The sequence below is a fragment of the Acanthochromis polyacanthus genome, chromosome 23 (assembly GCF_021347895.1).
Source record: "Acanthochromis polyacanthus isolate Apoly-LR-REF ecotype Palm Island chromosome 23, KAUST_Apoly_ChrSc, whole genome shotgun sequence".
NCBI lineage: Eukaryota > Metazoa > Chordata > Actinopteri > Pomacentridae > Acanthochromis > Acanthochromis polyacanthus.
Genome location: NC_067135.1, coordinates 26,766,861 through 26,792,661, shown reverse-complemented (window position 1 = coordinate 26,792,661; position 25,801 = coordinate 26,766,861). Strand labels below are relative to the sequence as shown.

General features: G+C 36.7%; 1 protein-coding gene and 1 long non-coding RNA gene across 2 annotated transcripts in view; one reads left to right on the top strand and one right to left on the bottom strand.

Annotated features, from left to right (window-relative positions):
- Positions 1-5,824, top strand: part of LOC110972410 (butyrophilin subfamily 2 member A1-like) — a 14,435-nt gene extending 8,611 nt beyond the window's left edge. The window contains 7 exon segments of the mRNA XM_051944249.1: positions 3,702-3,890; positions 3,893-4,075; positions 4,218-4,502; positions 4,866-4,963; positions 5,278-5,379; positions 5,476-5,580; positions 5,801-5,824. Coding sequence (XP_051800209.1) covers positions 3,702-3,890; positions 3,893-4,075; positions 4,218-4,502; positions 4,866-4,963; positions 5,278-5,379; positions 5,476-5,580; positions 5,801-5,824 — 986 coding nt within the window.
- Positions 5,825-19,372: 13,548 nt separating this feature from the next.
- LOC127532361 (uncharacterized) overlaps positions 19,373-25,801 on the bottom strand; it is a 29,987-nt gene continuing 23,558 nt past the window's right edge. Inside the window, exons 2-3 of the long non-coding RNA XR_007939743.1 lie at positions 20,041-20,154; positions 19,373-19,477 (exon numbers count right to left, since the gene is read on the bottom strand). This is a non-coding gene — a long non-coding RNA (uncharacterized LOC127532361). The remainder of the gene's footprint in view (positions 19,478-20,040; positions 20,155-25,801) is intronic.

Sequence of the window (25,801 nt, the reverse complement as noted above, 5' to 3'; positions counted from 1 at the left end):
AATATGTGATTACACTCGTGTATCCCTCGATGACGTTGTTTATCAAACTTAGTGCATTTACGCGTGTATATGTGTTACATTGTTTATTTATTTCTATCTAGAGTTCAGAATTGCATGACTCCTCTGACGAAGAGTATGTCCCAGACGCCCCAACATCTTCCTCCAGAGGTCGGGCATCTAAACGAAGCCGTCAGCCGGGCTATGGAGGCCGTGGTCGGGGAGCGACGCGAGCACCCCGAGCCAAAAAACGTCCTGCAGTCTCTTGGCCCGACAAGCCGTGGGATTGGTAACTTTTCTGGAAGTTGCTGATCCCTGATGCTCTCTCCTCCACAAGCAAAACAAATGTGCGCGCGGTTGCGTAGTGCGTAGCTCGCCCACCTCTGCATGGGCTTGCTTGCTGTGCGCGTAACCGTTGATTGACAGCATGACAAAGCTGAAGCTCGAACTTGATTGGTCGGCAGCAACTGGCGCTTTTTGGAATAGCATGGGGGTCTATGAGAGGAAGGCGGAGCTCAGGAATAAATTTTCATATCGCGTTATACTAACTTTATATTATAGTATCGAACTAGACTAACACATTTAAGCTTTGTTAAAAAATGATACATAAATTGAAAACAAACGGAAACTCCGGACAGCAGCTTTAATGTTGGTTACACTGCAACTATCATTATTTAAAGTTTTATATGTCATTATGTATAATTAATTATTACTTCAAGCATTGTTTTAAAAGAATACAGCTGTGAAAAAAAAGTGTGATTAGATGTAGATGTGCACATCTGTAATCACAGATAAACTGAGTCTCTAAATGGTTCACACTTGAAACCTCTGAAAACAACTTTATAGGTTTTGTGTGAGTTTTTCTTCAAACATGTAAAATGTGTCATACTGTTTTTCGATCCGGGTTACTGACCAGTCTGTGTCCAATCAGCATGAAGTTCAGATACAAACCTATAGAAACATAGCAGACACAATAACTATCAAATAAATGTGTCACTAAAGAACCACTGGTATTGTCCTTGATGATTTTTATTGCAGTTATTTTATAACTTGGTCACAGGCTCAAAGTTCAGCAGTTCTTAGAGACACTCCTACACACAGTAAAGAATCATCGTAGGATGTGTGGGAGTGTTCGATAGTTCAGCCAGTATTAGGCTTTATGTAGCAACAAATGCTAACCGTAGCATTTTTTTCTTTTTTGTAAAACTGAGCATAAATAACCTACAGTTGACCAACCAGGGTGTGTTCATGTCAGCAAGACTTTAAGGACTTTCAGACGCATGTTGCCACAGGTACGTCATCTGTTTTTAGTGTTGTATCGTTACAGTATTACTTTTACTTCTAAATGCTGTACATTATAGATTAGAACAGAAAATAAACTATATTTTAAAGGTTTGTATTCATCCGTGAGCTATGCTTCATTTATAGGGTAAATGTGATGAATGTGTTTGAAATGAGCGTTAAAGTTTTTGGTTTCGTGAACAAAACATCTGTTGGTTAAAAGGAGACTTAAGTTGGAAAAACTTGGATTTGTACAATTCTCTAATTTCACCGAGCAGACACTTTTATCCAAAGCCAAGTAAATCTGAGAGTAGATACGACACAAGCAAGGATCTAGTCAATAGAAAACATCCTGGAAAAGAGCCATGGAACAACTTCAAGTGTGATAATAGGGCCATGGTGTCTACAGGAAGTGCAGACGTAATAGGACTATTTGCTTTTCGTTGCAGTCTGTCAGTGTAAAGGTGTTCAGTGAAGAGCTGGGTTTTTAGTCTTTTCTTAATTGGAAGAGTTTTACTGCAAAAGCTTACTAAAGCGTCAAAACATTTTCTCTAAAGAAAACAGCCTTGCCAACATCTAACTTTTGTGTGTTGCATCAGATTTATACTACAACAGTTTTCATTACATAAACAAAGATTAGGCAGTTTTGAGGTAAAATTGAAAATTAAAGACCAGCCAAAAGTCTGGACATTTTAGCTTCAAGTGCGTCTTCATAGCCTCATTCTGACTCCATTATTTGGAAGATCTTGCTCCAACAGAAAACATTTCATCGATCATGAAGTCATCCTGCTTGTTTTCTACGTCGTATACAGTCTCAGGTTTCTGGGTCTGGAATCATGTGTTTCTGCAGCAGCAGTTTCACCATAAAGTTGAGAGTTAAGCACTGACTTCTGAATGAGCTCGAGGTGTTCTCTTCATCTGACCATTTCTTAAACTTATGATGGACTGTTGTTTCTCTTAGCTGAACAGTTCTCACCAAAACATGAATTACTGCAGTAGATGAAATGCTATCACAACACAACTAATGGTCTTATCAAGAAGGAAGAACTTCCACCAGGTAACATTTGATAACTGGAAAGCAGACCAGGTAAAAACCTCAAGAAGCTGCTGAACATATTGACACCAGTGTTCAAGGCAAAGACTTCTCTGTCTTTAGTTTTGTTATATAATTTCAGAAATGGAGAAAAACAGACAAAACTGACTGACAGGAAGTGTTATTCATACATTCTCTTGCTGGTGTATTTTCACAGCTGCAGGATGCCTCCGGAGATAAATCGAAGGTCTCCACTTCGAACTTTCACCGTTTTGATTTTCCTTTTCCTCCTAACACGCTTCTGCAGAGGTAACTCACACACATGAAGTCCTCAGACCACATTCAGGCTTTAGAACTGAACATGACATTACTCACTGGGATGTTGACATATGATTTTCAAAACACAAAAGCATAAAAACCTGGGAAACTATACACAAACCTTCTTGTTAAAATTATGAAATTATTGAAAATGTTGTCATTTTTATGCAGTTTCACCCGTTTTAACTTAAGGTTAACATGAATGCATCGACTTCATCTTAAATAGCAAAATATTAAATAAACGCTGCATGAATGCCCTTAAAGATTCCAAAAAGACCAAATTCACTGCGATTCAACTTAAAAAATAATAGAGCTATTTCTGTTGTTTTTTTCACAACAATACAGTTTTGATCATTCAGCATTTTAGTGGTCCTGCATTGGATGTACTCACTTTTCCTGCACATTGTAGTAGATGTTTTGCAGATAAATTAAAACTAAATATTTCTGCAGCTTTGCTGATGTGAAAATTGAAAATGGCGTGACATACAGTTGTTAACAAATGTTTACATACACTGGTAAGAAACCGCGTCTATGACGGAATGACTAAAAGGCACAGAAATTTCATAGATTTATTATATTTATTATAAAGAAAATCTACAATCTACTGATTCCAAAATACACATGCAGCAATGTTCAGTTTGGTTGATGTGGAAAAGTGTGTTATTCACATTTTCTGAGTTTCATGGCCTCTAAACTTCCCTTAGTTATTACGACTGACTACAGCTGATGACTCCTCTGAGCCAGTATAAATAGAACCATTTGTTCCACTCGTTAAACTCAACACAGATCATAAAAAACAGATCTTTGATTTGAACGAGTCAGAAAGTCACTTGGAACCATGTCAAAGCAGCTTCAGATCCAAAATCATCTTTCAGTATAAAGTTCATGGTCCAGTTGTGTTACTGCAACCATTGGGGGAAAAAAACACAAACTATCTCCTGCTGCTGAGAGACCATTGGTCAGGATGGTCAAGAGTCAAGCAAGAACCATCAGAAAGCAGGTCTGAATGAATGAGAAGCTGCTGGAACACAGCTGTCAGTGTCCACAGGGTTTTTGTAGCTACTTTCCAAAGCAGAAATCAATAAACTGATCTTTTCTTCCTCAGGAGAGTCGCAGGTGATTGGTCCATCTCAGCCAATAGTGGCATCCATTGGTGCTGACATCATTTTACCGTGTCATGTGGAACCTGCTGTGGATGCTACTGCTCAGATATTGGAGTGGATGAGAGCTGACCTGAACCCCAGATTCATACTCGTGTGGCGCTCGGTCAGGATCTCGTAAATACAAGAAATCCTTCATACAGAGGAAGAACATCACTGTTCATTAATGAACTGAAGCACGGAAACATTTCAATGAAGCTCTCCAAAGTAGAACTCTCTGATGAGGGAACATATGAATGCTACGTTCCAAACCTGGACAAACAGTCTTTTGTGAAGCTCATTGTTGGTACGTACAGACAGACAGTATATGTCTGTTTGATGTTTGGTCTGAACACTCAGTCTATGTGGTGATTGATGCTGACTGTCCAAAGTATAAGAGTGTTTCTTCCTCTGACATATTTGTTTTTAAAATTTTCGACCTGTTTCAGGTGCTGTTTCCCAACCTGTCATCACTTTAGTAGGGGTTGATGGAAAGGGAGGAGTGGAGTTACAGTGTGAGTCTGCAGGCTGGTATCCAGAGCCTGAGGTGTTGTGGCTGGACGGTGATGGAAACCTCCTCTCTGCTGGACCTACAGAGACAGTCAGAGGTCCTGATGACCTCTATACTGTCAGCAGCAGAGTGACTGTGGAGAAGAAACACAGCAACAAGTTCACCTGCAGAGTCCAGCAGAAAAATACCAACCAGAGCAGAGAGACAGAGATCCATGTTCCAGGTAACTGTTATTTGTATTTAAGTTGAGAAAATCTATGGTTCGGTTTCCTATAAATGCCAGGTTATTCCATGTTTTATCGTTTCAGATGATTTCTTTGTGGTCCAGTCCTGTTCCACCTTGACCACAGTCAGTCTGGCTGTTTGTTTGGTTGTTTCTATCATCCTGTTAATTCTAGCAGTTGTTCTTTTTATTCACACAAGAAGACAGAACAGTAAGTCACACATTATAGAAAACACTTGACATGTACAAATTATTGAGGCTTTAATGTAAACTGTCATAGAAGAGGTTTCATTTTATAATATACAACTGTTTGGATTATCATCATTTCTATATTTAAATACTGATAATTTTATTTTCTCAAAGGGACCAAAAGAGGAGAAGATGTTCAGAATGAATCTGAAGAAGAAGATCTAATGTCAATGAAGACTTTGAAGAATAAAAAGCAACCAGAGAGCAAACGAGTAAGTAAAGAAACAGAAGTTTCACTGCTGGTAGATGAAGAAAGACTCCAAGATCAGGTGATGACAGAAAATGAAGCAAAGTTTGATGTAAACAACAATGATGGAATAAAGGAAGAAGGTTTGTGTCTCTAAAGCAGATCAGACGTCAGTATTCAAGCTATGACAGGAAGACAAGAAAAGAATCTGGACAGTGGAGAAGAAAAACTAGATGTAGTTTATCAATCTGATCGATATCAATCTCACCAATAAAAACATCTCCACTACATGTCAGACTAAAACAATGTCTCACATCTCATCTCTGTTCATGTTCTCAGTTAAAGGAGGAAGAATTGAAGCAGAAGGAGCAGCAGAGGAAGGAGGAGGCTGAGAATATGATACAGAGACTGAAAGAGAAGCTGGACATGAAGAAAACTGAGGTTAAATAAACATTTATAAACTATCATCACTAAAATATCAGGTCCAGATGGAGTGGAGAAAAATCAGACATCTCAACCTTCTGGTTGTTCTTCCAGGTTAAAAACAAACAAACTGAGCTGCAAAGTCTCCAGGAGGAGAAGAAGAAGATTCAGGATGATCTGCAGAACCTAATTAAAGACCTGAACACCAAGATTACAGAGGTTTATTTATTTGTCTTCATTCATCTGTATTTATACAGAAACCTGAACTTCTCTGCTGTCTGAGGAACTGGATCAGAAAACATCATTTCCATCATCTGTCTTGAAGTTTTATTCTCATATTCAGTCCATTGACTGTATGTTACATTATTAGGTTGTATGATTGTGGTTCTGCTGTAACATGATAATCATGTCTTTCTTTTTCTCTCCTCTTTCCTCACAGCTGGAGACAATCAGAGAAGAGTAGCAAAGTCTTCCTGGTTTTCTTCCTGGGTATAATCACAATAAAACTCTCTGAGTTCCACCACCATTAGAAAACAGTCATTGATTGATAAATCTCATCACTAATAGGTTCAATATTAAGACATGTCCATTATTTTAACATAAAATGTCTCATTGCTGGATTCTCTGCTGGTTATTTATTTTACTACACTTAATGACTTTAACAAAGTCAGAGAGCAGCAGAGAGATTTTTATATTCAGTCTATCAGAGACATGAAACACTGAAGGAAAATGTTTCTGTCCACATGACTGAAAAACACTTTAGACACTGAAATAGAGAATTTCTACAAGAACATAGCAGGATTTCTCTTGTGTTATTTAGCATTTATCAAAAGCTTTCTTTATTTTTTGCATTTTATGTTCAATCATGTGTCTTTATATGACAGAAGAAGAAAGAAGACGAGAAAAGAATACAGACAGAAATAGAAAACCTCAACAAACATCTAAAGATCAAGAACATGGAGCTCCAGAACAAAGATGAGGAGGTTCATATTTTCAAACATTCAGAATCCTACTTTGTTGTTTTCTGTGATCAAAAATCTTTATTTTCTACTGAATTTACTGATTTCTATGTTATGTTGAATCAGAATTCTTCAGGTCACATGTCAGGACATCACACTGAGGAACCAGCGTCCTACAAATGACCTTTTAAACTTCTCTTATATTCTAGTTTTCTTGGTTCAACCATCATCAGTGACTGGGTTGTGTTCAGAGGCATCTTTTAGTGTCAGGAGGAGGTCGGGGTGGATGGAGGGTTTACAGAGACCAGAGTTCACATTCAGACAGTCTCTGGTTCAGTTCAGTTGGTTGAAGTTAGAGAAAGATGCTGGTTTTAAGATACAAGGTTGCACTGCAGGCTGTGTTTCCTCCAAACTATGAAGTTCAAAATTCTGATCTTGATTCTAACCAGACACATTGTTGCTGCAAATTAGCACCAGATAGAAATGTGTTTCCAAGAGACATGGTCTATGCTGATATCAAGACTTTTACGTCAGTTTATTTTTTACATTTATTTATTTATTATTTGTCACACATCACTTTGTATTATAAGATAAATGCTTAAAGTCTCTTATTTTGTTCCTCTTCCTCTTTTCTCTCCTTCCAGTGTGAAGAAAAACAAGTTGAGCTGAAGAAGCTTCTGGATGATCAACAGGAGATGGAGACTGAACTGCAGATTGAGGAGCAACAACTGGTAAGTAGCAATGTCCAACTCTTTATGTTGAAATGAAACATCATTTAGTTGAGTTCTGACTTCAGGATTTCTTCTGTTATCGTCTCTATTTTTTTTATTTTTATTTTGTTTTGTCTATTGAGGATCTTCTTCTCCAACCTTTGAGAAGGTCAGTAAAAGGAAGTAAAGTTTGGAAACATTGCGGTGTCACTTCCACTGCAGAAACATCCACATCCATCATTCTGAAAGCAACAATTATCTTCCTATACCACTAAACTTCATTCTCATTTTTCACACAAATCTATTTTCTTACTAGAATTCTCAGACTGTGACGTTGTAGGAAAAGTTTAGAGTTTGAAAGAGCCACAAAGTTTCCTGAAGAAGACATAAAACAGAAACAGGACTTTCATCCAGGAGACCAGGATTCATGTTCCATGTGGAACCTTTATTCTGACACTTTGGTTTCACTTTCATTCACTGCTTGGTTACATTTCTGCAACCAGAACTCTGCAGTTAGAAAAACACCATGATTTGGGTTCAAATATGAACCTTTCAGAACATGTTTGAAGACTTTCCTCCATTTTCTCTGTTACCAGGTTGACAAGAAATAAAAGAAAAGATGTTGATTAGAAACATATCAGTGAGAATCAAACATGTAGTTTAGTTAAATATGAACATGATTGTTGAGAGACAGAGTTACCTGAATTAAAATAAGGTGATAAAGTGAATGTTCCAAGCAGCTGGTTCAGAGGAGAACTTACTCACCATCTAAAGCTACAGAAACAGAGATTTAAGCAGAACTCAGCTATGTTACATGAACATGCTTTTAATGAGTCTCCAACCAATCAGAAGTCACACATTAATGTCATGTACAGATGAGTTCAGATAAATGTACTGTTTTGTCTCTCTCTTGTTTCCTGTTTTGTTTAGCTGGAGAAATTCTGATAAACACTTCATTTTATTGATGAAAGTTATGAAAAAAAATGTTTCAGAGTGAAGAGACATTTGTCAAAGTACATGTGGAATGAAAAGCTGAAGTCATGAAGTCAATGCTGAATTATTATTGCCTGAACAAATATGTGTGTTTTTATCTCAGCTGAAGGAAATCAGTCAAACCAACTCAGCTGGTGGCAAATCAACGATAGCACCCATAAATGGGAAACTACATCCATCTCAAGAACATTTCCTCTGAGGTAATGTTGTTTACATGTAGATGAACCTTCTGAATACTGTGTAAACATGTACAATAAGTTTTATATCAATATGATGATCAAATATATCCACAGATATTCTAAATGGTTCATTAAATAACAGCTAATGCTGTTAACATCAGAGTGTATTTTGTCTGTAGGTCAACATGTAAAGAGGTCATCATTTTATTTGTGGACACCATGTATGAAACACACACTGGAGATTACTGGATGTTAGAACTACAGATTAACAACACTGAAACAGCTACTGTATATACTCATTTGATGAGTCATTAAAACATTGTCACTGTTTTAAAACTTCTTCTCGTTTTTTTTTCCTGTTTGTAAATCTGTGACTGTTTCATTTACTACATTTACAGATATGCCACCCAGAATTTCACAGTAAACATCCTGACAGTATTGAGCTGGATTGGTCAGAACTAGAGAACTGGTGTCCTGAAGACAAACTGCAGATGAAGCTCATCAGCAACGATGGAGAGACCTTCAAACTGCTGTAATGTGAATAACATGAGAAACATCTTTTTTCTTTCTGGATTAACCAAATTATGCCTTTATATATATTTATTTTTAAATAAATATCAAGTCAACATTATTGTTATAATTTTGATTTTCATTTTCAAAGACTTGTTTTTAAATGTCTATTTTGTATTTTTGTCTAATTAAATTCATGTTCAGTTCTGTGGAAAACTAATGAGGTTTGTTGTTTTATCAAAGTTGTAATGAACAGAAGATACAAAAGAAAAGACCAGAAATATGTAAAACATTAAAACAATCAGAACAAAATGTTTTCTACAAGTTAAAGTCAGTTTTTAGTTTCACCTCCTTTTGCTGTTCTTCAATTTTAAATAAATAAATCTTCTTTCACTTAACAGAGTTCTTCTTCAGACTTGAACTGTATTTAATTTGTTTCTCTGCTTGATCTCATAGTTTTTATAATATCCGGCTCTGGACGCATTCACTGTTTTATCAGCTGTTTTTGTCTCCAAACAGGATTTTGCTGCAATAGTTGGATCAGTTTCTAATCAAATTTCCAATTCAGAAGGAACAGCATCATGAAATGAAATCTGTCTGTACTTTATAGAATTCATGATTCCATCAGTTTGGAAAACATCCTGACAACACTGACAGAAACACAACACAAACTATAAAAAGTATGTTTTATTGTATAATAAAAGAATTCTTACATACAGGATTGTGTTAGTCATGTCATTTCCAGTAATGTGCTGCAGCCAAATCACTGGACTTCCAGTAAGCTGTGTTCCTATTGGCTGTCCAGGTGGCTGCTTGGTGTTATCAGGAACACCTGAGCAGCTCAGTGTCTTCCTGCTTTATGTCTGCAGTCAAACATTTCCTCTGCGCCTCTTCATTGAACCGGGTTTGGCTCTGTTGCTTTAGTTTGTTCTTTAGGTGTTGTCTTGCAGCTTCCAGCAGTAAAATCCTCTTTAATGTGTTCTTGGTGTGTTTCAGGCCTTTCTACTGGATAGTTGTCTTGGTAAATGTGGTTCTTTAGCCACAGTTAGCACATGGTGCTAATGTGTGCAGTGATTGGCTGTAGTGAGTCTTTAGAGGTTTATGGTCAGACACATTCTGGATTCTTGTTTGTGAACCAATGCTGGTTGTCCAGAAGGTAAGAGTTCCTGTCCTGATTCTCTGTTTAAAGAACTTCTCTGGTAGGCTGCAGGAGACTTTAGCGTTTGGGTTGTGTTAGTTTGGTTTTTGTACGGTTTTATTTGAATGACTATCTTGAGGCCCCTCCATGTGGTTTAGTGAGGTTTTCTGTAACAGTTCTACAAAGCAACCTGCAGCAGAAGAGACTTTGAGAGTTTTTAGGAAGTTCTGGAGACCAGACTTTAGAGCAGCACAAACATTTGTCAGCAGTTTGAGCAGGAGAAGGTGAGCTTCAGAGTAGAAATGAGAAGGAAACCTTGTTGACCCGTGTGGGGAGGTCCTGTACCAAGAGTTTGAGCAGGTTGTGAAGAGTCTGTAGATCTTTGGTCTGAAAGCACCAGAAGAGTCGACTCATTAAAGGAGAAAACAGGAGATATTGTTGGTTCTTCTGTCGCTCTGCAGTTTCCAGTTTCAGACTGAATTTCAAGTTTCTATTTTAAATGCTTTACCGTGTGAGCCCAAGAAGACTTCAATAAACTCCCTCCATACCCTGAACACAACACATTTTATTACCATGTTTAGTCTTTTTGTTTTAATAATAGTTTTAGCGTAGTATTTTTTCCTCTTTGCTTGTTTAGTTTTGTCATCTGTGTGAAAGGTGCTAAACAAATGAAGTTGAACTGATAAACTGAATAAAAGACTAACTCATGATTGTGACAACAGAAGTATTTTTATTGCGATTTAAGGGTTTGTTTCATTTTTAAGGTTGGGGCTAAAATCTTGACAGAAAAAAGATTAAAGAAATAAACTACACTAAAAAGTAATGAAATCAAAAGAAAAAACATTTAATACAATAAAACTTTTAAAAAGAAAATTAAACATTAAATACAATTAAATTATATTAAACAGACAAAATATTTAATTAGATAATTAAGCAGAAGATAAAAAACATGTAATTATGAAAACGTTCTGAACATTTTGATTATTAGACCTTTAAAAAGACAAAACATATAGTTAGAAAATTAAATATTAAAGATACAACTTTAAAAAGGAATTAAACAGAAAATACAATGAAACATTTAAAAAGAAAATTAAACATTAAAAGGTGATAAATCATTTCAAAAGAAAAACCTGAAAGATTTATTTTAAAAAAATTAACATTGGGACAGAAAAATATTTTTTTTCAAACAAGCTGATAAAACATTTGAAAAAACAACAATTAAACATTAAAAAGACAAACCATTTCAAAATCAAATCGGACATTAGAAAAGAATAAAAGGTGAAAAAGAGCAAAACTAAACATTTAAGAAGAATCAAACTAAAGACAAAACATTTGAAAAGACACCAGTTAGACTTTAGAAGATCAAATTAAACAGAAGAGCCAATAAAATGATCAAAAGAGCAAAAACAGATAAAGGTCTTAAAGGAGGGTTAGAGTGTTTTGCCCCAGATCCAGTGGGCACCTCACAGGGGGGGGGGGGTTCACATATGTCCTAAATTCCAAAAAAGACAAATCTTTCTACTTTTAATGTCTCACATTACAGGAACGTTTTAAAATGTTCCGTAGTAAAAACATTCTGTCATCTGAGGCTTTGATAACTTTTTTTGGGAACATTTTTCCATTATTAACATTTTAAGAGGGTTTTGCCGAAGAACGTTCTGGAATGTGTTCGCTCAACGACATCCTCAGAACATCACGGGCAGAATGTTCCATCTTTTTAAAAAATTGCTAAAACAGCAAAAGACCACTAACATCCTGGAGTTGGTGCTTAGTTTTTGGGTTGGTACGATATACGTGACTTCGTCTACTGCATGAGAAAGGAAGAGGAAGAGGAAGTTTCCATCTGCGTTACACTTCAGCTGCATTTCAGTCCGACACTCAGTCAGTCAGCAGCAAGACAACATGCAGGTCACGTCTGTCGGCTTCAGGCTGGGTGAGTTCTCAGCGTCTACTCATTTCTGTGTATATGCAGTAAAACACATGTAGCTGAAATAGTTTTTTTTTCTTTTGTCCAGTGTTGCTTGTTTTCACCCTCCAGTCTGCACATGCACAAAACAGAGGTAAGTAGATGCTTCTTTTCTCATTTATTTTGTCCACAGACTCAGAATAAAAGTTCACCTCAACCACAAAATGATCTGTTTCGTCAAAACTCTGACTTCTTGTCTCAGATGCAGCGTTTCGCATCGTAGCAAACAGGCTGCAGTTCTTCGAACTGGAGACCGTCTCTTTCCTCTGCGAGGGTCTGGACGCTTCGTCTCAGTTCAGAGTGATCAGAAAGTCGGAGAAGTCGATTTCAACATGTGACACGAATACGTCTGTGGCGTCGTGCATCATCCATAGAGCTTATTCAACAGACGGTGGAGAATACTGGTGTGAGACCGGAGGGGGACGGAGAAGCAACAGCGTCAAAGTCACCATCACTGGTAGGTTTGGAGTCATCACGAGTAATCCTTTACAGGCAAGTTACATTCATAGAACTGTCTTTCAGCAGGTTCAGTGATTTTTCAATATAAATGTGCTAAAAATCCACAAGATTCCGTATGAAATTAAAAAACAAGACAGTTAGAGCCAGCTAAAAGATGAAATTGAACATTTAAAACATCTGTCACTGAGTTTAACTCCCCAAAATTGTACAAGCAAGTGAAATTCATAAGATCTCAGATATAAAATATCTGTGTTCCAGCTGGTTCTGTGATCCTGGAGAGTCCGGTTCTCCCTGTGATGGAGGGAAACAATGTGACTCTGAAGTGTAGAACCAAGAAGACGTCTTCCGGTCTCACAGCTGGTTTCTATAAAGATGAACTCCTCATAGGGAGCAGCTCTACAGGAGAGATGATCCTCCCCAGTGTTTCTGGCTCTGATGAAGGACTCTACAAATGCAACATCTCCAGTGTTGGAGAATCTCCACAGAGCTGGTTGGCTGTCAGAGGTAACACTTTGCTTTTATTCTGTTTGTTTTATCCAAAATCACTTCCAAAGCACCAACTCAGTTGATTTTCTACTTGTGACAGAGTAAATCTCATCTCTGTGGGCAGCATGTTACTGTTCTGTTCATGTTCCCGTGGTGTTACAGAAGATATATTTCCCTCTTTGCAGCTCTTCACAGTCACATCTGTCCATCCTCTGGTTATAACACACATGTTTATCTCATCCTGAGGACTGTGTTCACCATCATCATGGTGGTTCTGCTGCTGCTGCTGGTTGGACTGATCCACTGTGGGAAACTCAGAGTCACACAGAAGTAGGTGGTGGTCACATATGAAGACGTCTGACTGATAAATTAAGACATGAGCACATGAAGAAAATGCTGCCTCCATTTTCTTCACTGTGTTTTCTTTAATTGACCTGGTGGGTTATTGTCTAGAAACCACAGAACCCAACTCATACATGAACTATTTCTATCAGGCCTGATGTGAGTTTCTTCGTAGCTGTTGTTCTGTGTTTTATTTTAGATGCTGGTGATAATTTCAGCTTCTTAGACACAAACCACATGAGAACATGTACGTATTTATTTATAATCAGCAGAGTTCATCAAAAGGCTCTTCAGAAACAACAAGAAGCTCAGTTAGACAAGAGGAAGGAGAAGAAAGAAAAACATTTCTAAATGTTATATAAAGTTTTTCTTTTTGTGTCTAATGTATTAATTTACAATTGACCCCACTTTGCGTGTTTCACACTTGTGCTGCTTTTATACATGAATCGTGGTCAATATAATTAGGCTTTTTTGACAAGAATTTACAAAAAAGCCTCCGATATTAAAATGAAAACAGATTTTTTTTAAAAATCACGTCAGTTAATTAAAAATATATAAGTTAAAGTCAATGATTGAATAAATATTCACCCCTTTCAAGTCAGTATTTAGTAGATGCACCTTTAGCAGGAATCAGTCAGTGTGGATACGTCTCAATCAGCCTGAACGTCTAGATACTGCAGTTCTTCTTGATTTTTTCTGGCCAAACAATTCAAGCCCTGTCAGGCTCAGGAGTGAAAACCTCTTTTCAAGTCCATCCACAAATTCTCAACTGGACTGAGATCTGGGCTTTGACTTGGCCACTCCAGAACATTCACTTCATTGACTTTGAAGCATCCCTGTGTTTTGCTGGAAAATAAATCTTCTCCCAAGTCGTAGTTCTCTTGCGGACTGGATCAGATTATCTTCCAGGATTTGGTGATCTTTTTTAGCCTTCATGTTCAAGCCTTCCAGAGCCTGCTGCTGAGACACCTCATGACGCTGCCACCACCACGCTTCACAGTGGAGATAGTGTGTTTCTAGTGATGAGCAGTGTTTGATGTTCACCAAACGTAGCATCTAGTCTGATGGCCAAAAGCCTCAATTTTTGTCTCATCAGACCAAAGAACCTTCTTCCAGTTGACCTTGGAGTCTCCCACATGCTTTTGGGAAAATTCCAGGTGAGATTTCACAAGAGCTTTTTTCAACAGTGGCTTCTTCTTTGCCGCTCTTTCATACAGCTTTGACTGGTGAAGAACCCAGGGAACAGCTATTGTATATACAGTCTGTCCTATCTGAGCCACTGAAGCTTTGAACTCCTTCAAAGTGGTCGTAGGTGCCTAGGTGGTTTCCCTCACCAGTCTTATTCCTTACCAGTCATTCAGTTTGTGAGGACGGCCAGCTATAGACAGATTTTAACATGCGCCACAGTCCTGCCACTTCTGAATGATGGATTTAATTGAACTCTGTGGGATGTCCAGTGAGTGGGAACTCTTTTTTTGTAGCCTTCTCCTGACTTACACTTTACAGTGATCTTGCCTCTGAGTTGCTTAGACTGTTCTTTTGTTTTCACATTGCAACTCTAAAAGGTACAGATGTTTTTGTACTACAGTCACTTGACACACTTCAACTGCACTCAGGTGATCTCCATTTTATTAATTGTGACAGTGCTGGCATCAGCTAGCTGGACCTCTGTTTAATGAGGTCAGTCACTTTAAAGGGGATGAATATTGATGCTATCAATTAATTTACCATATATAATTGCAATTAATTGACAGGATTTTGTAAAAACTCTGTTTTCACTTTGATATTAAAGACTCTGACTTTTTTTTTTTTTTTTTGCAAATACTTGTCAACAAAGCCAAATTATGTTGACCATGATTTTATGGATAAAAGTAACAAAAGAGTCAGTCATCCAAGAAGGGTGAATACTTCTAATAGTACTGCAGCACATTACTGGAAATGACATGACAGACTATTGTTTTAATAAAACCTTTTTCATACATTTAATCAACCGTTAATTCTTCTGTTTAATGACATTTATAGATATATCAGGTTTTTGTTTGTATTATCTTTATTGTAATGTAATTACTGAGAATGACATGACTTGTACAATCTTGTACATGAGGACTATTGTTTTATATAATAAAACATAATTATTATAGTTTGTGTTGTTAGTTGTCAGTGTTGTCAGGATGTTATTCAAACTGATGAAATTATGAATTCCAAAAAGTACAGACACGTTTTATTTCATGATGCTGTTCCTTCTGAACTGGAAACTTGATTAGAAACTGATCCAACTATTGCAGCAAAATCCTCTTTGGACACAAAAAAAAAAAAATGAGACACCAAAGGTAGAAAAACTAAATCATCTCCAGTGTGTGTTTCATACATGGTGTCTACAAATAAAATGATGACCTCTTTACATGTTGACCTACAGACAAAATACACTCTGATGTTAACAGCATTAGCTGTTATTTAATGAACCATTTAGAATATCTGTGGACCTCATTTATGGGTCCTGTCATTAATCTCTTCCAGCTGAGATAAAAACACAGATTTGTTCAGGTAATAATAGTTGAGCATTGGACTCATGACTTCAGCATTTCATTCAAGATGTACTTGTTATGGTGGGGGTTGGAGAACCCAGGTGCAGATACAACAGACAGGCAAACTGGTGTGATCAGGAAAGGGCTTTATTAAAGCAGAAAACTAAAACAATACATAAAGGGAGGACTGCACTGGGGGAAATAAGACAAACCAAGCTACGACTACCAATACTATAAATTCCAACAGAAGATCACTAAATTAACTGAAATAACAGAACTAAGCTAAGGGAGGGTACTCACGACCAGGGGAAAAGAGACAAAAGAGGCAGGGAACAAACTCAGGGAATCCAGGAGGAGAGGAGCAGAGTCCTAAAAAGGGGAAATCCAGCAGGCAGGGGGAAACGAAGTCCAAGGGTGGGCAAAGTCTCTGAAGAGCAGCGAAGCAATGATCCAGCGGGGACTGAGGGGCCGTTTACACGAGGACCATCCAAACAGAAAACGCAAAAGTGGCGTCTTGTCATTTCACGTTTAGAAGAGCGGTTTTGAAGGAAATCTGTGTATATACGGTGACTCTATATTGTGTGGAATTCGATTGGATATGCATGCCAGGCAGCTGGGTGGCGCTGTGATAAAACTCCGCCATGTCTACGCGCATGCGTACTATCTCCCTTTTCGGATCTCCGCCGTGGTAAATGTTCATGAATGGAATCTGTACAGATTCTGTACGTTTGGTACGACTCCTGTAGTGTACATAGAGCTGCCAGAGTTGCTTGAAGGTACGAAGGATGGAAATAATCACACATCTTTGTTTACGTCCTTGTACCGGCCGGCAAACCAAAACACGTATGTGATGTAATCGCGTACGCGACTTGGTCAGATCTCGGCAAAGTTTTGCGTTTTGCTGTTTAGACGGAAACGTAACGGCGGAGCGTTTTCTACTTTTCCACTCTGGAGGCCGGTTTCAAATTTTTGCATTTTCAAGGCCCCAAAATGCCGTCCTCGTATAAACTGTAGGGTGTTTTGTTGAAATATTTTGTCGTTTTCACCTGCAATCGTCCTTGTGTAAACGGCCCCTGAATGACAAAGCAGGTTTAAGTAGTGGCAAGGACAGCTTGTAGAAAGGTGAGCTGATTACTGCTGATCACACATAGCAGTAATCAGCTGAGTGCAGACAGGTGAGTAGAGAGAGCAAGACAGGCAGGAAGACAAGGACCAACAGATGCAGACAGAGGGAGCCAGAGGTACAAGACAAGTAGGGAGGTGACATGGATGAGTGAGGTAGGAATATAGAAGAGACAAACATACAAAAGAGACAGATGACAGGAAAAGGAGGGAGAAGGAAGAGGAAGGAGAAGAAAGAAGGGCAGGATCTAGAGCAGGATCCTAACAGTACTTTGATAAATGTCTCTTCACTCTGAAACATTTTCTTCCAAAACTTTCAAAAAAATACAGAACTTATCAAAATGTCTCCAACTGAACAATCAAGTTTATGTCATTGAGTCAATGAAGCCACAAGACTGAGTCTCAGATATTTAATGCTTCCAATTGTTTTGTTTTTTTAATAGACAGTTTAAATTGTCTTTTTCTCAACAACAAATCGGTTACACATGAAAAGAGACATACGAGAGATGTGTGGAAATTTACTCTTTGAGAAAATAACACCTGAAATGTGTCAAAGATTACCAGCAACACTGACTGTAATGCATTGTTTTTATACAGTATCAGATTTTTTTAAATTAATCATATTAAAACATAAGACAAGAAAATGTCTGGATTTGTTCTTCCATGGTTTGACAAAACACATCAAACTGAGGCTTCATGTCAGCCACATTGCAGGATTCATTACGAATAATAATCACAACATACTGTAATCTTAATTTTTATGAAAAGTTGAATAAAATGAATTTAAAAACTAATTTATTCCATTTTACCAGTCTAGCAGGGAAATAAACCACTTTAATGTCATTTTCAAAGAACATTTAGGGCAAATGTATCAATTCCAATAAAGTTCCTATGGATTTCAATCGATCATTTTACCTGAAACATTCATGTTTTACCATCTTATGTCACTGGTTTATAGGATTTCCAGCCAAAAACAAACAAACAAACAAAAAAAAAGTATTGGTAAATCAGAACGTCTCTGTAAATTTAAATTGTCGAGATTTTAAATACTTTGAGGTTTTTGTGTCAAATTGGGAACATAAAAAATCCAGTTTAAATAACAAAAAGCTTGTCTGAAAAGAAACCCAGCCTCTACTATGATCAGTTCAACCAACTCTGCATATCAACATGGCAGCACAGTGGAAGAAGATTGATGATTAACTGGTGCTTTTATCTCTCAGTAGTAAAACAATCCAGTGGTTATTGAGGTCAGAACTTATCTGAAGTCAGACAAGACATAAAAAGCAAACATGAGACACTTTCACTTTCACTTTTACCAGTGAACTGACCTCCACAGTCAGACTGGAGTTAAAGTGTAACTAGTGAGATCATCCCACATTCACAGCTGAAACTCCACATTATACCAAAACACTAAATCTAAAGTAAATGTAAAACGAAATTATTTATTATCAACAGACTTCATCTAAAAGATCGTAAGAGACAGGGAAAAAAAATAGCTTCACAACTTCAGTGTAACTTCTACAGTAAATCAACCTTTAATTCTTCCGTTCTAAAGACATCTATAGATATAATATCAGGTTGTTCTTTTAATGTCTCTGTGATGGTTTGGTTGCAGCACATTACTGAAAATGACATAAAAAACACAATCCTGTACATAAGGACTATTGTGTTTTATAATGAAACATCATTTTTATAGTTTGTGTTGTGTTTCTGTCAGTGTTGTCAGGATGTTATCCAAACTGATGGAATCATGAATTCTATAAAGTACAGACAGATTTTATTTCATGATGCTGTTCCTTCTGAACTGGAAACTTGATTAGAAACTGATCCAACTATTGCAGCAAAATCCTGTTTGGAGACAAAAACAGCTGATAAAACCCTGAATGTGTCCAGACCTGAATATTATAAAAACTATGAGATCAAGCAGACAGAGAAACAAATTAAACACACTTAAAGTCCAAAGAAAAACTCTGTTCAGTGAAAGAAGATTTATTTAATAAAATAGAAGATTATTGAAGAAAACCTGAAGACAGTCGACACATGAAGTTTGAAGAACAGCAAAAGGAGGTTAAACTAAAAACTGACTTTAACCTGTAGAAAACATTTTGTTCTGATTGTTTTAATGTTGTACATATTTCTGGTCTTTTCTTGTATCTTCTGTTCATTACAACTTTGATAAAACAACAAATTTAATGAGTTTTCCACAGAACTGAACATAGTTTTAATTAGATAAAAATATAAAATGGACATTTGAAAACAGGGTTTTGAAAATAAAAATCTAAAACGCAAAAAAAACTGTTTGACATTTATTAAAAAGAAACAAAGAGTCACTTTGATTAATGTGAGAAAAAAAATGATGTTTCACATGTTTGTTCACATCACAGCAGTCTGAAGGTCTCTCCATTGTCGCTGATGAGGTTCATCTGCAGTTTGTCTTGAGGCCACCAGTTCTCTAGTTCTGGACACTCCACATCAACATCATGAGGATGTTTACTGGACCTGTATGGACGCCGTATCTGTAAATGTAGGAAATGCAATAGTCACTAACTTACAAACAGAATAAAAATGAGAAATAAAGTTAAAAAATTAATATACAACATAAAGTGAAAAGTTCAGACTCACACAGAGAATCCTTCCAGCCTGAAATTTGAATGGCCCAAATGTCAATGTGTTTGGTTCCCTGTTGTTAATCTGTAGTTCTAACTTCCAGTCTCCCAGATTTATCTCCTGCAGGAGGAAAATTAGACACCAAAGGTAGAAAAACTAAATCATCTCCAGTGTGTGTTTCATACATGGTGTCCACAAATAAAATGATGACCTCTTTACATGTTGACCTACAGACAAAATACACTCTGATGTTAACAGCATAAGCTGTTATTTAATGAACCATTTAGAATATCTGTGGATATATTTGATCATCATATTGATAGAAAACTTATTTATATATATAATATATACTATAAATGTCACTGTATATTGTTTACTGCTGCACTTTTTTCTCCCCCAATTTACACACACATCCACCTACTTATGTGCAATAACTGATACCTCATCCTCCTGTGTCTTTTACATGGTATTTAAAAAAAATCATCTGTATGTAATGTTACCTGCAATTTCTGCACTGTCTTCTATTTATTTGTTTATTTATTTGTACTGCCTTTATACTTTTTCTCTGGAGCTGCTGTAACGGTGAACTTTCCCCACTGTGGGATCAATAATGTTTATCCTTATCCTTTACATGTTTACACAGTATTCAGAAGGTTCATCGATATGTAAAAGAAAAACATTACCTTATTGGAACTGTTCTTGAGACGGATGTAGCGATCCCTTTCATTGACCTCTTCTATAGTTATGGGTGGTGTTGTTGATGTCCCACTGGCTGAGCTGGTTCGACTGATCTCCAGCTGAGATTTAAAAAAAAAAAACACACACACACACAAACACACAAACACACATATTTGCTCTGGTAATAATAATTCAGCATGACTTCATGACTTCAACTTTTCATTCAACATGTACTTTGACAAATGTCTCTTTACTCTGAAACATTTTCTCCCAAAACTTCCATCAGCAAAATAAAGAGTTGATTAAAATTTCTTAAATTGAACAATCACGTTTATGTCACTGAGTCAATAAAACCACAGGACCGAGTCTCAGAAATTTAATAATTCCAATTGTTTTTTTATACACACGTGGACAAAATTGTTGGTACCCCTCAGTTAAAGAAGGAAAAACCCACAATTCTCACTGAAATCACTTGAAACTCACAAAAGTAACAATAAATAAAAATTTATTGAAAATTAAATAATCAAAAACAGCCATCACTTTTGAATTGTTGATTAACATAATTATTTTTAAAAACAAACTAATGAAACAGGCCTGGACAAAAATGATGGTACCTCTATAAAAGATTGAAAACTATTTGACCAGAGTGACATGATTAACTCAGGTGTGTCATTTAATTGACATCACAGGTGTTTCCAAACTCATAATCAGTCAGTCTGCCTATTTAAAGGGAGACAAGTAGTCACCCTGCTGTTTGGTGAAAAGGTGTGTACCACACTGAACATGGACAACAGAAAGCGAAGGAGAGAATTGTCCCAGGACATCTGAAAAAAATGATAGACAAACATCTTAAAGGTAAAGGCTATAAGACCATCTCTAAACAGCTTGAAGTTCCTGTGACAACAGTGGCTCATATTATTCAGAAGTTCAAGACCCACGGGACAGTAGCCAACCTCCCTGGACGTGGCCGCAAGAGGAAAATTGATGACAAATTGAAGAGACGGATCGTTGGAATTGTATCCAAAGAGCCCAGAGCAACCTCCAAAGAAATTAAAGGTGAACTCCAAGGCCAAGGTACATCAGTGTCAGATCGCACCATTCCTCGTTGTTTGAGCCAAAGTGGACTTCATGGGAGACGACCAAGGAGGACACCACTGCTGAAAAAAACTCATAAAAAAGCCAGACTGGAATTTGCAAAAATGCATGTTGACAAGCCACAAAGCTTGTGGGAGAATGTCCTTTGGACAGATGAGACCAAACTGGAGCTTTTTGGTAAGGCACATCAACTCTATGTTCATAGACTCAAAAACCAAGCATACGAAGAAAAGAACACTGTCCCTACGGTGAAACATGGAGGAGGCTCAGTAATGTTTTGGGGCTGCTTTGCTGCATCTGGCACAGGGTGTCTTGAAAGTGTGCAAGGTACGATGAAATCTGAAGACTATCAAGGCATTCTGGAGAGAAATGTGCTGCCTAGTGTCAGAAAGCTTGGTCTCAGTCGCAGGTCATGGGTCTTCCAACAGGACAACGATCCAAAACACACAGCCAAAAACACCCAAGAATGGCTGAGAGAAAAGCGTTGGACTATTCTAAAGTGGCCTTCTATGGGCCCAGATCTGAATCCCATTGAACATATGTGGAAGGAGCTGAAACATGCCATTTGGAGAAGACACCCATCAAACCTGAGACAACTGGAGCTGTTTGCTCATGAGGAGTGGGCCAAAATACCTGTTGACAGCTGCAGAACGCTCATTGACAAATACAGAAATCGTTTAATTGCAGTGATTGCCTCAAAAGGTTGTGCAACAAAATATTAAGTTATGGGTACCATCATTTTTGTCCAGCCCTATTTCATTAGTTTGTTTTTTTAAATAATTATGTTAATCAACAATTCAAAAGTGATGGCTGATTTTGATTATTTAATTTTCAATAAATTTTTATTTATTGTTACTTTTGTGAGTTTCAAGTGATTTCAGTGAGAATTGTGGGTTTTTCCTTCTTTAACTGAGGGGTACCAACAATTTTTTTTGATTCTTTTCAAATTCTTCAAAGGGATCTTGTATAACAATAAGCATTTCTTTGAAAAAAAAACTCAAATCAAATCACTTACTTAAAATAATAAAATTAAATCACCAACAATAAACAAATACTTTACAATCAATTTTATGTCACTGAGTCAATAAACCCAACAGATTTTATTGTAACTGAATTTTTCACTAAAACATGTAACTTAAAAGTAATTATGGTAATTCAACTTTTTTTTTTCAAGTTCAATGTCTAATAGTCTTATAATAAGTCTGGTATAATATAATATAATATAATATAATATAATATAATATAATATAATATAATATCGACTGGTCAGTAACACATGAACACAGAAGGAAATGTTATCAGATTAAATTTTGCTGCTGTGGAACCTGAGTTTAGTCTCAATTATTTCATGTTTCTAATAAGTTTTATGGATATTTGAAAATGTCTTGTTTACAACAACAAATCAGTTTTATATGAAAAGAGACAGAAGAGAGATGACAGCAGATAAACCTTAGTGTGTTCTGTCCTCACCTCTCTCTCAGTCTCCATCCACTTCTTCTTCTTTTCCTTGAGCTTCTTCTCTAACTGGAGACAGAATAAAAAGACAGTTTATGTATTGAAGCACAGATACACATGACATGATTTATGGAAAGATTCCTTCTTCTGATTGGTTGGAGACTCATTAAAAGCATGTTCATGTAACATAGCTGAGTTCTGCTTAAATCTCTGTTTCTGTAGCTTTAGATGGTGACTTCTTCTGTGTGTTTGTCACATTATTTGACTTTCAGACTGACGGATGTTGATGTTTCTTTAGTGGTTTATAGCAGAAAGTAACAGTGAACAAAACTGGACTGTTGAAGTTTATTCTGTGTTCAAGATCATTTAGATTTATGCTCAAATGTAACTCAGTTCATAGACACCAGTCAGTTTCACTGTTTATAGGTTACATGAATTTAGCATTTCAAAGTTTCATTAATCTGATAAACAGTGAACTAGTTAACTTTCCTTCTAGAACTTTACATCACAGTGAGTTCAGTAGACATATCAGTCATGTGATTGAAAAAGGTTTTGATGGTGACATTCACCTCTTCCAGTTGATTCCCAACAGTTGTGTTTTCATGTCTCTGCTGCCAACGCTGAGAGTCTCCTTCATCCAGCTGAAAGTAAGGAAACACATTTTGTGACTGGAGCTGAAAATTATCTGATTTATCTTCAAAGATGAAACCTGAACTCTGTAACCAGCTTTTTTTCATCAAACATGAAAATAAAATCAGAATTAGAGATCACAATGGAACTGGAGCTGAATCTAAAAACAGCTGTTTGTTGTCTTGTTCTTCTGGATATTTGAAGTTGTTTTGGTCTCAACAACAGACCAGTATTATATGAAAAGAGAAGAGAGATGAGAGCAGATAAAGGATTTGAGAGAAAACATGAACCTCTTTGTTCATTTTCTGGATCACTGTCTTCAGTTTTCCTTCAGTCTCCGTCCACTTCAGCTTCTCATCCAACAAAGTTTTCTTGGTAACCATCAACTGCAAACAAGAGAGAGATAAAACAGTAAATTTATCTGAACACATCTGTCCATGACATTAATGTGTGACTTCTGATTGGTTGGAGACTCATTAAAAGCATGTTCATGTAACATGGCTGAGTTCTGCTTAAATCTCTGTTTCTGTAGCTTTAGATGGTGAGTAAGTTCTCCTCTGAACCAGCTGCTTGGAACATTCACTTTATCACCTTATTTTTATTCAGGTAACTCTGTCTCTCAACAATCATGTTCATATTTAACTAAACTACATGTTTGATTATCACTAATATGTTTCTAATCAACATCTTTTCTTTTATTTCTTGTCAACCTGGTAACAGAGAAAATGGAGGAAAGTCTTCAAACATGTTCTGAAAGGTTCATATTTGAACCCAAATCATGGTGTTTTTCTAACTGCAGAGTTCTGGTTGCAGAAATGTAACCAAGCAGTGAATGAAAGTGAAACCAAAGTGTCAGAATAAAGGTTCCACATGGAACATGAATCCTGGTCTCCTGGATGAAAGTCCTGTTTCTGTTTTATGTCTTCTTCAGGAAACTTTGTGGCTCTTTCAAACTCTAAACTTTTCCTACAACGTCACAGTCTGAGAATTCCAGAGAGAAAATAGATTTGTGTGAAAAAAGAGAATGTAGTTTAGTGGTATAGGAAGATAATTGTTGCTTTCAGAATGATGGATGTGGATGTTTCTGCAGTGGAAGTGACACCACAATGTTTCCAAACTTTACTTCCTTTTACTGACCACTGATCACTGTTTCTGTTCAAAGTTAATTTCATTAATTCTATCCACTATATTTTCCATCACAGTGAGACAGAGTTCAGTGAAATATTTGATTTGAACGAATGACGAGTTTTACCTCTTCCAGACGACTGTTCAGAGTCTCATTTTTTGTTTCTCCTGCTGGAGCTAATTATTGGTTTCTGAATGATTTCTGTTCAGCTGCAGTTAAAGAAACACATGTTCTGATTTTAAGGTGTCAGACTGATAGTTTTTAATGTTACAGAACACAAAACACCCGATTGTTCATCTTAGAAGTGATGCAGTTACTGTGCAGTTATTCAGTTGTGAATAATATGACATTTATGTCAAAACACAGTTTTGTTCTTACTTCTGCTGTAAACTGTAACTGTTAGAATATTTTCATTTATTAATAACTCTGCTTCCAGGGAGGATCTAAAATTAATACCAGCCCCCATCGAATGCAATTAATTTTTTCTGTTTCTGCAGGTAAAGTCAGAATTATTGAATCTTCATCAATATTGCAGAGATCTGAGATAATGACATAACCTTTTTAGTTTCCATCTTTTCCTCCAGAATCTACAGTTCAGTCTCCATCTTGTGTTTTTCATCCAGAAGCTGCTGTTTCTTTACATACAACCATTAACTTCTTTTTACTGCTTCTTTGACTCCTGCTCTTTAGTTACTGACCGTCTGTTCAGGTTCACACTCTTTGGTTACAACAGATATGCTGATATGAAATACAAACTTGTGAGTTTCCTTTTAATACAAACTTTCTTTTATCTGTACTGAAGTTTGCTAAAGCTGTTCTTCTTCTCTGTTTCTGTATTGAACCACTTCCTCTGTTCATTGATAAACTACATCTGGTTTTTCTTCTCCACTGTCCAGATTCTTTACTTGTCTTCCTGTCAGAGCTTGAATACTGACGTCTGATCTGCTTTAGAGACACAAACCTTCTTCCTTTATTCCATAATTGTTTGTTTACATCAAACTTGACTTTACTTTCTGTCATCTCCTGATCTTGGTGTCTTTCTTCATCTACCAGCAGTCAAACTTCTGTTTCTGTACTTACTAGTTCAAGTTCTTCTTGCTTTTCATTTACCAAAGTCTTCTTTTTCCCTTTGAGAAAAATAAAATCATCAGTATTTAAACATAGAAATGACAGTAATCCAGACAGTTGTATATATTAAAATGAAACCTCTCATGTCAGGGTTTACATTAAAACCTCAGTACTTGGTAATGTTCAGGAGTTTTATATTAATGTGACTTACTTTTTTGTCTTTGTGTGCGAACAAAAAGAACAACTGCTAGAATTAACAGGATGATAGAAACAACCAAACAAACAGCCAAACCAGCTATAGTGGAGGTGTTACTGCACTGGACCTTAAAGAAATCATCTGAAACGATAAAACATGGAATATGTTGGCATTTGATATCAGCTGAACTGTGGAT